This window comes from Sinohyriopsis cumingii, chromosome 9, assembly GCF_028554795.1.
Source record: "Sinohyriopsis cumingii isolate HCF-2022 chromosome 9, ASM2855479v2, whole genome shotgun sequence".
NCBI lineage: Eukaryota > Metazoa > Mollusca > Bivalvia > Unionida > Unionidae > Sinohyriopsis > Sinohyriopsis cumingii.
Window position 1 is genome coordinate 53,716,749 of NC_142969.1, and position 15,349 is coordinate 53,732,097.

At 36.3% G+C, this 15,349-nt stretch overlaps 1 protein-coding gene across 1 annotated transcript; it reads left to right on the forward strand.

Annotated features, from left to right (window-relative positions):
• Window positions 1-7,587: 7,587 nt before the first annotated feature.
• LOC149791832 (putative gamma-glutamylcyclotransferase CG2811) lies at window positions 7,588-11,714 on the forward strand. Its single transcript, XM_089970342.1, has 2 exons — window positions 7,588-8,485; window positions 10,103-11,714. Exons 1-2 carry the CDS (start codon window positions 8,285-8,287, stop codon window positions 10,415-10,417), a joined length of 516 nt encoding a protein of 171 aa, XP_089826468.1. The 5' UTR covers window positions 7,588-8,284; the 3' UTR covers window positions 10,418-11,714.
• Window positions 11,715-15,349: the final 3,635 nt, after the last annotated feature.

Below are 15,349 nucleotides of genomic sequence, written 5' to 3' on the forward strand. Positions count from 1 at the left end.
CTTTGGTATTTGTTTTAACATGCAATATGGAATAAGCTTTTTAAAACTTGGTATTTATAGGTTACTGCATTTGTATGGGAAAATATGAACGAATTTTCGGATGAAATACTGCACGACCTTGGGAGTGCAGTATATCCTTCCGACAAAACGAGTTCATATTTTAGTAACCTTTTTATTATATGCTCATTTTATTTTATTCTACCTAAGGTTTCATGATATAAACACAATACGCTACAAGAAACAACGGAAATGAATGTAAGCCGCATTCCAAAATAAATACACAAGCGCATATTCATCATTACACAAAACAAAAAAAAAATTATTTGTGCGCACATAACTCCGCCCAGATAAATTTGAGCTTAGTCGCGCGCTCGACATAACTTTCGAAAGAAAATGGCGTGTCTAGTTAAAATTGAAATTTAGAGTCATATTGTGAATGAATGTGCATTGCAACAACTTTTCCATTTGATCTGGAATGAATTGATTTTGGTAGTTTTCTCGATTCTAGGAAATTTCGTGATTATTGACTGGATTTGCATGTGACGATTCCACATGAAATACACGAGATTTAATAAGCTAGGGAGAAGCGTGTCGACATCGACAAATGTGTTTCTGTTTCTGTCATTGAATGTTTGAAATCATAATTTGGGGAAAATATGAAGTCTTTCAATTGCAATTATCAAAAAGACGCTATGGAATTTAATGCTTATTTCATTCTGAGTGCAGTAAGGAGGATGCATTTGTACTTATCATCGAAATTACAGCACAATTTCGAAATGTGTAATCCAGATTGAAAACCTATGACATGGCTCATGTAGTTCGGATTTGCAGAATTAAGAAAATACATTTTGAGGAAATTCAGGATGTAAAACTGTAGGTATATTTTATTTTGCCATTCTTATCACCAGTTAAAGAAGAGAGTATATGACTTGTCACTTGGATGTTATTTGTAAGGACCTTATCTTGCGTCTGTTATATATACCGCAGCTAGCCTAAATCCGTAACATTGTATCAACGCGGAATGTGCCAAAGCAGCTGGTATGTGGCAGTCCACGAAACATCTGTTTTACTTCATTCAGAAACAAATTTAAACAACCACAACGTAAAGAGCCTTTTACGCGAGTTTATATGATTTGTGTACAAATCAAAAGTGCCGGCGTCTGCGTCCATTGTTTGTTTACAGTAGAAAGTAGTTCCTTTATGCACGTGAATGCTATACGTGTATTGTCGCGCGAATTCAGTATCGGTTAATACTGATCGATTCTGACAATGTAAAGTTAACTGGGAAAACAGTGAGCATATAATAAATCTCTTTAAAGTAATTTTAAGCTAACACAATTCTTTCCAAAAAAAGTGTTAATATGTGTTTTTGCAAAGGGTAAATTTGTTCATGCTTATTGGAACACTTGTTGTCAAATCTTCATTTTCGGAGCTGCCTAGTTTTCTACTATGTGATTCTCTTCTATTTCAGGGGTAAGCAAATCTTGCTAGTAGTTCCCTATCCCATAATGCCAAAATATAAGTGATCAGCTTAAAATAAAGTACCGGAACTTGTAAAGTTTGCAGTAATCTCTAGCCATTCGGGACGTAACTGCCACTCCACATGTAAGGGAGGCAACTTTCGATAGCACTGTAAACGGCCAATTATTGTTTCACAAAGCTATTTAAATTAAGTAAATGACATTATGTAAGTTATTTGAAAATAAAAAGAAACAGAATGAAATTATAGAAAAAAAAAACAAATTGCACCCAGGTTTGTATAACTTTACTAATCGAATAAAATGGCAAGGAGAAAACCGTATGCTGTGCGTACTTGAATGAAACTGCCGCATCCTCAAATAGTCCAACGTCAGAAATCTATGCATGGTTGTAGGAAAAATACCTCTGTTATTTTAAGGTGCCTGGTGTTACTGCCTAAACAGTGTACATATCCGCCAGTACATAACAAAATATGAAAGTAATTAGCATCATAACTGGATTTGTTGCATTCCCAAAATATAAAATAAATAAAAGCAAACCAAGTATTATTTTTCCTTAGCCATAGTTTTAGAGATACCAAGAGAAAGCATTAAATTAGTTGTGTCATTCCAAAAGTACATGTATGTGACTGCAGTTGAGTATGATGCACTTTTAATTAAGTCTGCGCGCTGATATTTCAAGATAACGGAATTTCCCAAATATTAGATATCCTGTTACTTTCAACAATCAGTAGACAAGAGAATTCCACGCCGGCTGAAAAGGAAATGAAGATTCCTGTTTCAACTATATTACCATACTTACTTGTCATGTCCCCTGACTCGTTTATTTTTTAATGCTTCATTCCTTCTAAACTTAACAATAAATTGCTGATCACTGAGGATTTTTAAAATAAAAATATTTATTTTTTAAACCTACGAAGAGCTCGAGTTGAGCAGCATATAACAACATTAGGGTTTAAGAGAGAGAGAGAGAGTTATTCGTGGACAGCATAATTAACAATCTCGTTTCTTGTACCAGTGCGTTTAATAGACTATTTTGTATTACTCTTAATATCATGGCAACTTCGAGGTCAACCCTACTGATCGACATCGGCATAATTTTATCCTGCAGAAATATCCGAAAAGTTTAACACATGGTCGGCAGGTCGATTTTTTTCCGCATTGTAGTGGGATATTATTTTGAATTCTTAGTTATAACAGAGCATAACGAATGCGGTAAATATACATGTAAAACAGTGTAAAGGAAGAGTGAAAAGATTTGCAGATCTCGACCAGGACTTTCAAAAGGAAATTGTGCGCATGTTTGTGTACGGAACTTTAAAGTCCAGACAATTCAATCCTTTTTGCGTTTGAATAAGCTGCTAAATAACTCAGCAAATGTATAGGCACGGCACAAACAGCGGACTGCTACTCGCGTGTTGTTGCCCCCAAATATAACATTCTGTTACAGATGCAAGAAAATGAAACTGGAAATGTAATAATGTAATAATGTAAAGAACATATTGTTATTCACTTGAAATGACGGTTACATTTTAAGGGAATGCTGTACGCGTAAAGTATTTGGGTGGGTGGGGTGGGGAAGAGAGAAACATAACTTCATAAACCAAAGCCGTCGTTGGTATAAAATTTATATTAATGTCGCTAGAAGGTATGTAAAATACTACCTGTATCTAAGGTCGAATAATAGCTTCTTCATACACCGCAAAGTGGGGATTAATTTTAAACATTTGTTGAATTTTGATGAATCTGATTGCAATGGACTATCTACTAAGGTATTCGTGAATATCACACACACACACACACACACACACACACACACACACAGATATGATGGATATAAGAACCCCGTTTTCTTCCCTTTAAATGAGACCTTAATATGGCTAACATTTAAGCCTTGAGTAGTATCTATAAGGCGGACAGATGTCCAGATACTTCGAGAAAGGGAAGCAAGCCCGTCAAAAGGCTACTGACAGCTGTAATGGGGATCGAATTTCAAAATCAGTTGTGTAGTTGTTCAAACAATCGCACAATCAATTGATCTAATTAAACTCGGTTTGTTGCCTTGGGTGATATACTTACAAAGGAATGGGAAAATGAAGAGGACAGCTTTGGGTAATATATGAACATAAATTTTCCGTACGAAATACGCACCGTACAAAAAATGAAAACTAAGCATCACTCTCGAAAGAGAACAAGTGGCAAAGTCATTTAAGGCATTGGCATTTTATATACTAATAGCTTAATTACTATCAGCATGTCCGCGGTGAAATATATGAAATGGACTCAGACATTTTGGCAAAGGTGGATGGCCTTGAAAATCAGCTTGATCATTACGAGAAACGTCCTCTCTGCGCCGTTGTCGCTAAATAAGCAACTGTGCTCTGGCGATTTACTATTGAATTCTCGGTATTATCCCTACGTAGTCCAGCTCTGAAGACACGTCTGTAAATTAAGAATAAATAGTTCAAACACTTTGCCCCGCTACATTTTTTACTTTAATGACGTGCTAAGGTCATTCTAATAAATGCCTTGATGATAATTTAAACAAAGTAAAATTTTCGTAACAATGTCTTAACACGTCTGTTGTGCAATCTTTAGTTTTGGAGGGGCGTAGATTGACATATTGTCAAGCTCTTCAATTTCTGAGGCAAGTAAATATTTGCATGCAGAACGCTATCCCATGATAGTAAAATAGAAGTGTTTGGTTTTAAGAAAATACTGGAACTTATTAAGTTTGCTAGACGCCACGTTTGACGAAGAAAACCGAGTTAATTCAGGTAGTGATGAGGTCATATCCTGTTGGTGTTATTTCCTAGAAAAATACAGGCCTTATTTACTTGACCTACCATTTATTGAGAATTACGACTGTAATACAGGAGACGAAGCAAAACAATTCGTTCGTCCGAGTGATCGGCCTGCAGATGAGAAGTTTTCACACTGGCACGAAGTTCACACAGATTACTGAAACTCGCAGTCTCAATCAAACCTTTCACTAAATCATGATCATGCTAGTCATGGTGTGTTTTGTGGTCAGGTGAGTCATATCAATGAAACATGAACATGCGAATCATGGTGTGTTTTATGGTCAGGTGAGTCATAACAACGAAACATGATCATGCTAGTCATGGTGTGTTTTATGGTCAGGTGAGTCATATCAACGAAACATGATCATACTAGTCATGGTGAGTTATATGGCCAGGTGAGTCATAACAACGAAACATGATCATGCTAGTCATGGTGTGTTATATGGCCAGAGGAGTCATATGAAAGAAACATGATTTTACTAGTCATGATGCCTGTTGATGGCCATATGAGTCATACCAACGAAACATGATCATGCTAGTCCTGGTGTGCCTTCATGGCCAGATGAGTCATAATAACGAAACATGATCATGCTAGTCATGGTGTGTTATATGGCCAGATGAGTCATATGAAAGAATCATGATTATGCTAGTCATGGTGTGTTTTCATGGCCATATGAGTCATAACAACGAAACATATATCATGCTAGTCATGGTGTGTTTTATGGCCAGGTGAGTCGTATCAATGAAACATAATTTTACTAGTCATGATGCATGTTGATGGCCAGATGAGTCCAAACAACGAAACAATATATATATATATATATATATATATATATATATATATATATATATATATATATATATATATATATATATATATATGATATAACTACATTGTTTTTAAGTTTTGTGTTAAAAAATGTTATTTTTAATTACATAAGTCAAAATAATGTAATTTTGTTTATTAGGAATTTGATATTTTCCAGAAAATTTAGTTTGACCGGACTCTAATCGTAAACGCCGAACTTTGTGTCTTATGCTGACCTAGTTCTGGACCTTAATTCAGAAGTCACGGACACAGAAGTTGTTATTTTTTATCTTATTCTTAGAGTCAAATGATTGTTTTGTGTCAATGTCATATAGGGATGACGTGCATTTAGACGTAAATACTTCTCGAAAATTCTGGAGAATTGACGCTCATCCGGGAATCTGTTTTGCGTTTCAAGTTACTGTATAATCTTTGTTCATAGAGATATTTTTCAGTTGGAGCTTTGTCTTTACACTGGAAAGAGTATGTTGTGTCAGTTGCAGTTATATATATATATATATATATATATATATATATATATATATATATATATATATATATATATATATGTTTATTTATTATAATGAGATTGACTACTGTTTTAATAGGTATATGCATACATATCAGTCAGGAGATTTAAAAAAATTTGGTATCGCACAAATAAACATTAAGGTGAAGTCACGGGTTTTGTGCTCTATCACGCAAACAATATGTCGTTAGACAAAATAACAAAATGGTGGAAGTAATTTTTGTTTTGTATGACTTCGTGTACAGATCGCCTCACGGATCGCAGCACAACATGACATGACAGAAGTAGGAATTTACATAATAAAACGTTCAAATATTTAATACGCTTCATTTCAGTAAGCACCCGGGTATCTTAGCGTTATTTCAGTTATGTAAAGGGTTTCAGCATGTTAATTATCATGACTTCAGTTCAATATATCCTACCTCGGATTAATCGGAATACCTTTCAAGTACTTAGGTAATACCGTTAAGTGCGCAGCAATTCTAGTCATCTGTTAAGTTCTGTAATCTATGTAAACATCATATGTGTCTAAAGGTAAAGGAGAAGGACAATTCATGAATTTGCAAACAGGTTTCATTACACAGGAGTCGTTATACGGCATTTGTATGATTTTGCTGGTACCCGGCCTAAATTGGCAAGCCAATATTAAACGTTCGTTACTAGTAAAATATGTGACACTCGATTAGCGAGTGGTGTGGAGAAAAGCATCGCAGGGCGAATACAAAGCAAAGAACCACACTTATGGATGTGCATCAGAGGGTACAAAGTATAGCAATTCAGTCTTTTCACAAAAGTAGAGGATATTAGTTCCCTCCAGTTTCACTTGCGCTGGAAGTGTGACGCATTGCATAAGCCAATATCCCATTCTAATGAACCATTTTACTTTATGCATTATTAATTACTAATAATACCAATTAACTGACATTCTGAACATTACATCAGAAATATTCACATTAATTAAATTTAACTTTGTACAGCTAATCTTAACATGGTTACATATCCCAACAAGAGCACACGTCCATATATTTTGGTATGTTTGGGATCAGAAGTTTACATTCAGTACATCATCCTTGTACATATAGTCGATCTGTAAGGCACATATCTGACTGTAGGCACTTAAATGTCCCAAAATGGTATCTTCACCACCAGTATCCTTATGTATGCTATATATTTTGATTTAATACTTTGACAGAATGCGAAACTGACGCATCCGCTAATATCGCCATCCAATGAACCACTCAGCTTAATAGCTAACCGACTCTCTTAAAAATATACTAGAAATATTCAAATAGATCATTTGAAATATGTTTGCACAGTTGATCTTGATAAGTACATTGCACGTGTCCCACAGATGTAAAAAATGCATATCATTCTTTATAAGCTTTGGGGACCAGAATCTCACATTTAGTTGAAGAAATAGGATATATTAGTAGCTATATTTGATCTGTGCAGCACGTAATTGGCTGCATTCACTTGCAAAATCCAAAAACTGTTATTTCTATCATGAATAAGATTACTTATATTAATATATTTAAATGTAGTACATTGCCACTTAATTTCCCTGTAGACAGATATGAACTAATTCTTTGCACTAATGATCAAACCTTTCCATCCCCACATTGCCTTAATCTTCATGATATCTAGTGTACCTTGTTAGTTATTTAGCCTGTATATAGCTAAACATGCTTCAGGAAACCTTATATATGTTTGGGTGAACAGTCACTTTAATACTATCCATAGCTTCACATTTCTGAATATCACTATATGAACAAAAAGTAGAGTACATGCAGGTTTGGTGGTCCATAATTTGGCAATAATTATGAGTAAAATTTTAGAAAAATGTCTTTTGAAAGCTGATCCTGTCCGTACAAATATAGACTAAATTTTATTGATGCAATTTTAGTAATTTTACAGCCTAGGTTTAGGAGCACTCGATAATGAAACTAGCACCTAATTCATTTGGTGCAGAATAGATAACACGTGTTTCATGGACATGTAGTTAACAAAATATGTTGCAACTCATATGGTGTTCTCCAAAGAGAACCATGTACCAAGGATAGTTGTGGATGGAGAATGAAGGTCTGATCATCAGCACCCAGATATTTAAGTTATTGAATTTTGGATATCATCGTGTTTCCATATGTTTACTATGGGAGTTCAGTTAGTACCGTGAGTCCTTTAGGAGACCGAGACAGTGCACTTTCTAGCGACAACGGTCAACACTTCCTGTGGGTGTACTCGACTATTGGATGAAGTGGAATATTTTTCACGTTTCAATCGCAAATTACATTTTCGACGCGTTCTTTTTTTGGAAGAGTGAACAAGCAACACAAATATTTGACTCGATTGTCGGTTAGTATCAGCAAAGCGTTGTACATGTGTATACCGACGTGTTAATATCAATTCAAGCATTGCCATGGATTATTTCGATTGAACACACTAAATACTGCTGAAGATATTTCATTTGCTTTGCAGTTCGTCTGTATTTTATAACACCATAACAGGTATGCCGTTAGCACCTTGTCTATATTACTTGTCATGGTAATATAGATATGTACATGAGTGAAGTCCTGTAGCTTCAACACGGAGAGAACACGGGCATATACAAACAACCCCGAGTACTTGATTATTCAAGAGTTTTGTGTCTTTCCCAGCTGGAAACAGAATGACAAGTATCCGTGTGTTTGTGTACGGTACTTTGAAAAGGGGACAACCAAATCACTTTTACCTTGACGAAAGATCGGGAAGGGCCAAAAAGGGAATCAGCAAGTTCGTGGGAAAGGCCCAGACCTTTGACAAATATCCTCTCGTCGTCGCGACACGTTTAAACGTACCTTTTCTCTTAGCAGCGCGAGGAGTGGGGAAGGTACAGTAATGAGTCTCTCTCTCTCTCTCTCTCTCTCGTTGCCACTGCTTCCTCCCTTATACAGATTAGTGACGGGCATTTATTAAGACATTTACGGTTAAAAAATTATACTTTGCCTTACATTTACTATGTTTGTTCCACTCGGAATGACCTATATTGTCAGAAACAAAAAAGATTCGTCTCTGAGTGAGAGACAGCATTATTTTAGTCATATTACTTTGTTAATATCAGTGGCGTCGCTAAAGAGGTGCGGACCGCACCGGGTGACACCGTCTCAGAGGGGTGACACCAAAATGAAAAATTGCAAATTTTACAGAGCACACACTGTTCGGTCTAGTCGGATTTCATAAGCGGATAACCGGTCATAGTTAAATACATGACTAGCAGGCATAGCAGTGGCGTCGCTAGGGGGATGCGGGGGGTGCGGACTGCACCGGGTGACACCATCAGAGGGGGTGACACCAAAATGACATTACTAAGGATTCTGTATGGTCTGTTACGGAAGGAGGACCATGGGGGTGACACCATGAGCTACCGCACTGGGTGACACCAACCCGAGGGACGCCACTGGTTAATATAATCATTACGGTAACGTAAATGGATTTTATTACTGTGGTGAAAATGCTACGCTCAGACTGCCAATGTTACTATACCCAATTACCCACTTCCTTGGTTACTTTCTTACTAACTTCTTGCTTATTATCAACCTAGATTCTTTGTACTTACAGTTTTGGAACTTTACTGTTAATCGGTACCTCATAGCAATATTCAGCTGCCTATAATACACACGCTTGATGGGTGCCGTTTACCCGCATACCTGGGTTCGAATCTCAATAGAATACGAATTCAAAATTCTCTAACCAGTATGATGGTATTATTTGTATTAAAATTTAATTCTGCCTACTATTATCAAGCATTCTTCTATAGGAATCCAGGGATAGCACTTTAAGTTCTGTCTGGTGTATATTTTTAATCCTGTATAATTAATTCTATATACCCTGATTTATTTCATAGGAATCCGGAATGACTGTGTAGATATATGATATTTAATTACTAGGTCGTCATGCGAGTGTGTCTGCTACACACGAGTACATATAACACCGACTGAGTAACATCATTTCTTGGTGATGTGTGCTTAGTCGTGAGGGAATATGGGCTCGTGTGTGCAGGCAAGGCGACGTGTGCCGTTTACCCGCGGGCCTGGGTTCGAATCCCAGTAGGGTACGAATTTAAAAAAATTCTAACCTGAATGATGGTATTATTGGTATTTATATATATTAACGTATTGACCCTTGTCATGGTAATATAGATATGTACATGTAGGAAGTCCTGTAGCTTCAACACAGAAAGAAGCAATATATATATATATATATATATATCTTACTTACTGACTTGAGTACTTGCTTACTTTCTTACTTAATTTGTTTCATTCCTACATAGTTTCTAAGTATATTTTTGATTACATTTCGCAGTTCTAAACTTACTCATACACTTACTAACACAGAATTACGTATTTCCTTATTTTCTTACTTGGTTATTGACTGGTTGTCGTGGTATACCTTTTTTGATATTCTAAGCGAATGCATTGTTTTATTTAAATCTTCATCCAATCTGCAGAACATTATTGGAGAAGTTTATGAGGTTGATGACGAATGCTTTCAAGCCCTTGATGAACTTGAAGGATACCCAAAGGTTTACGGAAGAGAACTGATCAACGTTCGATTATTGGAGCAAGATGGGAATGGGGCATCCTGCAATGACACCATTCAATGTTGGTGTTACTTTCTGCACAATTTCAGGCCAAATCTTCTAAAATTACCATACCACGAGGAGTATGACGATTGGAAACGACCAGAAGATGCACGCTTTGATGGAAAAAGCACACCCGATGATTCACTATGGAAAGAAGTTCGTACAGACTGTGTCGATTAAACGATAAGATATTTTAACATACAGCATACCCCCCCCAAAAAAAAAAAAAATATTTATAGTCATATTGATGTTGAAAATATATATTCTTGTCTTCTTATGGTCTTTATTAGCGGCATGCAATAGGACCGCAATTATGCCATATGATAATGGCATTGCACAATACCTTACGCTCTAATGCTGAGGGGTAAAAACTAAAATACAATTAAAAAAATATCGCATACAAGATAAGGAGAAATTCAATTGAAGGAAGAGAAAAGCCATGCACTGATTATTATTTTTCGTCAATGCTCAGATTATATTATGTTTGAAAGGTATTTCTGCTATTTTAATTAAAAAAATGTATCATATGTCCTTTAAGGAAGAATGTTGGATTGGCTGAAATGACCCACTGACATACCGGTGCCGAACTAAATTATTGCCTTAAGGGCGATGCTTGGTTCTTACAGGAGTTTCGGAAAACACAGACTGATACCTCTTAGATCGTTAGATGTGCATTTTCTGTGCATGTTGACAAGGTTTCTATACTAGAATGCATATTTACGAGACGACGTGATGTGATGTCGATCTCCTATATACTCCCAAATTTCAAAACGTACTTTGCATCTTCATTCTCAAAGCGACTATATCCACATATGAATCGGGGAATTTTAGCAATATCGATAATGTATGACGAGGTACTAGGCATATAATTGGCAATACAAGCGTAAGGGAGGTAACTTGATAGCACCGTCAACCGCGCCACATTATTGGTCTAACACAAGTATCTCAATTGAGTTTTATCGTTATATAAGTTATTTCAAAATGAAATAGAAACACAAAATAGAAATAAAATCTTTAAAACAAATTCATGTATCTAAGTTTGCAGAACTTGCTTGACAGCTAAAGTCGCAAAGATTGTGCGTGCTTTAACGAAACAGTTGCCTCCTGAAATAATCCAAAGTCAGAAATCTATGCAAGCAATTCACGTTCTTATTTTATTAGCCTGTCAGGTGTCAATTGCCACAATAAACTAATGAAAATATCCGCCATTGATGACAAATGGTGGACGTAAGTACCGTCATTATTGACTTTGTAGCACTCTAAACAATGCAATAAATAAATACAAAAAATAATATTTTTCCTCAGCGTAATTTTGGAGTCTCCAGGAGAAAGCATCACATTAGTTTGTGTCAAACCAAAAGACATGTATATGACAGCAGTTGGGTTTGATGCACTTTGCCAAAATTTTCTTTTCTTTTTGCAATGTAATTCAATGGGTGGGCTGATATTTTAAGATAAAGGGATTTCCCAAACATTAGATATCAGCTACTTTCAAGAATTGCAAGACAATATACAACTGTATACCACTCTTAAAGTTATCACACACCGACTGAACACCAAATGAATATTCCCGCTTCAAACAGATTATCACACATCCTTCTCATTTACCCTGCCACTTTTCACCCTTCATTCCTTCCAAACTAAACAATGAATTAAATATTCAGTATATTGTTATAATGTTACATTCTTAAAGGGGGCCCCGAGTGGCCGAGTGGTCTAAAGCGCTCACCGTTCCGGATCACTGCCATCTCACCTCTGCGTTGGTTCGAGTCCAAGGCTCGGCTAGCGTGGGTACGTGGGAAAGCCTGTCAGTAGCTTTTCGCGGGTCGGTGGTTCTTCCCTGGGTTTTCCAGGGTTCTTCCTCCACCAGTTATACTGGCAGCCGCCATGTATAGCCTATCTTGTGCTGAAAAATGGTGTTAAACCCTAGAACAACAACAACAACAACCTTCCAAACTAAACAATGAATTAAATACTCAGGCCTTTTATAAACTTAATACTTGTTCTTTAAAGCTCCCAAGAGCTTGAGTTGAGTAGCATATAAGAACAATGTGGTTTGAAAGACAGATAGAGGGGGTAGGGGAGGGACCGCGTTTTTCGCAGAGAGTGTAATTCACAGTCACGTTTCTTATCCAGTGCGTTTAAAAATCTATTTAGTATGTAACTTAATACCATTCGCAACCTCGAGGTATATATGGATCGTACCTTGGTAAAATTGTATCATCCAGGAGTAGTAAAGGTTATCCCAATATTACAATACTTGCTTGGTGGGTAGGAGTTTTCCTCACTGTAGTGGGATATTATCCCGAATTCTTGGTTTTAACAGCACTTACATACATACATACATACATACATGCAAAACTGCGCAAACTAATTAGATATAAAATAATTGTAGATATCGAGCAGTGCTAAATACGGACATTGCAAAAAGAAACTGTGTGCATGTTTGTGTATGGAACATTAAAATCCCGACATCATCATGTGCTTCACATAGATACTAAAAAATTCCACAAATTTATAGGTACGACACAGGCAGTGGACAAATACCCGTTTGCTATTGTCTCCAAATACAACATTCCATTCCTGTTGAAAGAGAAGGGTATTGCAAAGGCGGTTGTTGCTGCAGTGGGTTTAAGGCCATTTTTCAGCGCATGATAGGCTATACATTGTGGCCAGTATATCTGGTTAAAAAAAAAAGACTCCGGGAAGCTACTGGGAAGCTTTCTCACATTACCACACTGGTCGATCCCGAGAATGGAACCCGGACGGACAGAGGTGACATGTCAGTGATCCATAAGGCGATAGCCTTAGACCACTCGGCCTTCCGGGGCCCCAACTGGAAAGATAATGTAGCAAACAACGTTATTCACTTGATGCTGCCGTTAATTCTAAGTGAATGCTGTACATATAAAGTATGGGCAAGGAAAGATAGTAAAATCACTTCATCACCGAAAGCCCTCACTGGTATAAACTTTTTGTTTTTAAAATAAGTTCTAAATTCAAGAATTTACAATATCTGATAATGTTCAATATAAGAAAACGGCAGATTACATGTTTGAATTCAGACCCATCATATTTTTTGGCGGTCTAAAGTAAATACAGATATTCCTAGCCGAATGAAAATGTATTTGAAGACTAATATAAATAAATATATAAAATTGAATAGTTATAATTGGACCTTAGGACGCGTTCGCGATAATTAATTGAGAAACGTTTGCATGATGGAAAAAATATTTAAAAGTAATCCATTACCTTCTTCCTAAATAATATTTGCACGCATGTTAATTTTAAAAAATTGTAAACACATTTCATGTTAAAATTTCCTTGTTTTAACGTTTAGTCACATACATTCGAACTTCGAATTTTGTTTATATCGTGTCTGTTGTTTCTCCTGGCATACCACATACATTAAATTCTTAATTCCCGTCCTTCTTAAAATGAGGATGTTAAGAAGAGTGAGTACGGAGGATCACGTTCCACATTTTCACATAGTGTTATTTGAAGATGGTAAATAAAATAATTGATTCAATACACATGGAAGATAACTTTGAATTTAACTTCTACAATCAACGTAAGTCTGATTTTTATAAACCAGTAATTGAATTATGTCACATCCCATCAACAGTATTAAGAAAAGGTGGACATTTAAAATTTGATTGACTCATGAGCTCCCAGTCAACAATAACGACAGCCTAAATAGGTGAACAACTCCTGGTAAAATATATAACAATTTTATCAATATGAATAATACATAAAAGTATTCAAGTAATCTGGATATAAATCTTTCAGTTATACTTCACATATAAATTAATGCATTATTTGGCCTGTTAACAAATATCACACGAGAATCTCCTTTCGGTATGTAGTCCTTTGTAATTATCTGTATGTCTCTCTCTCTTCATCAATTATCCCTTTTTCTTCCCTTCTGCACACTTCCTGTGTCTCTTCTTTTGCTATTTCTCCTTCATCCTGCACCATTCCTGTGCTACTTCTTCTACTCTTTCATTCTGCATTCCTTCGGTACTAGTTCTTGTACTTTCTCCTTCCATCTTCTTGGAGTTCATTGTCATCTATTACGTGCAGCTTGGAAGCTAACTGTCAAAACTTCCTATTTCTTTCCCAGTTCAATTCCTCTCCCATTTTTACGAGTCTTGTTTTCTCGGAGGGGTCTTTCCATCAGAATCCTTTCTGATACTTCCTTGTAGTTCAACTACACTCTACCCTTCTCAAAGGTCAGGAAACCACTTATTAATTGTATACAGGTATGGCTAGATATTTTATCGTCTCCTTGTCTATCTGATTGGCGGTCTAAAGTAAATACAGATATTCCTAGCCGAATGAAAATGTATTTGAAGACTAATATAAATAAATATATAAAATTGAATAGTTATAATTGGACCTTAGGACGCGTTAATGTTCGGCGGTGCATAGGCACAAATATTTTTTACATGTAACTGTGAGCGCAGAAATCTGGCCTTCTTAGCGATATAAAGAGCTTAAATCCCTTTGAAGCAACTAGCCGACTCAACCGTCTAATTACTAAATAAATAAATGCCTGTCATCTGATGTTGGCCTCACAAAGCCTTTGGCCGACTTTCATAAACTTTACGTAACCCTTTAGTCAGCAAGCAAGTTAAAATCACGGCCGTAAAGATGGAAAAATTCTTACTATATTTATCACAAATTACTATCAGCATGTCCGCGGTGAAGTGTATGAAACGGACACAGACAATTTTGGCACAGGTCGGCGACCTTGAAAAGTACAATGATCTTTACGAGAAGCAGACACCACACGTCAAGTTTGATGAAGATAGCCGAGCTAATTCAGGTAGTGATTGAGGAAATATTATGTTGGTACTATTTCCTGGTGAATTGTGGACCTTATTTGCATGACCTACCATCTCCTGAGAAATATGACTGTACTACAGGAGACAATGCAGAACATTACATTCGTCCTAGTTATCGGCTTGAAGATGAGAAGTGTTTGCATTGGCATGATGTTCCCAAAGGTAACTGAAACTGAAAGTTTTCACAACAGTTTGATTATACTAGTCATTGTGTGTTTTCATGGCCGGATGAGTTATATCGGTGATACATGATCAGATTAATCAT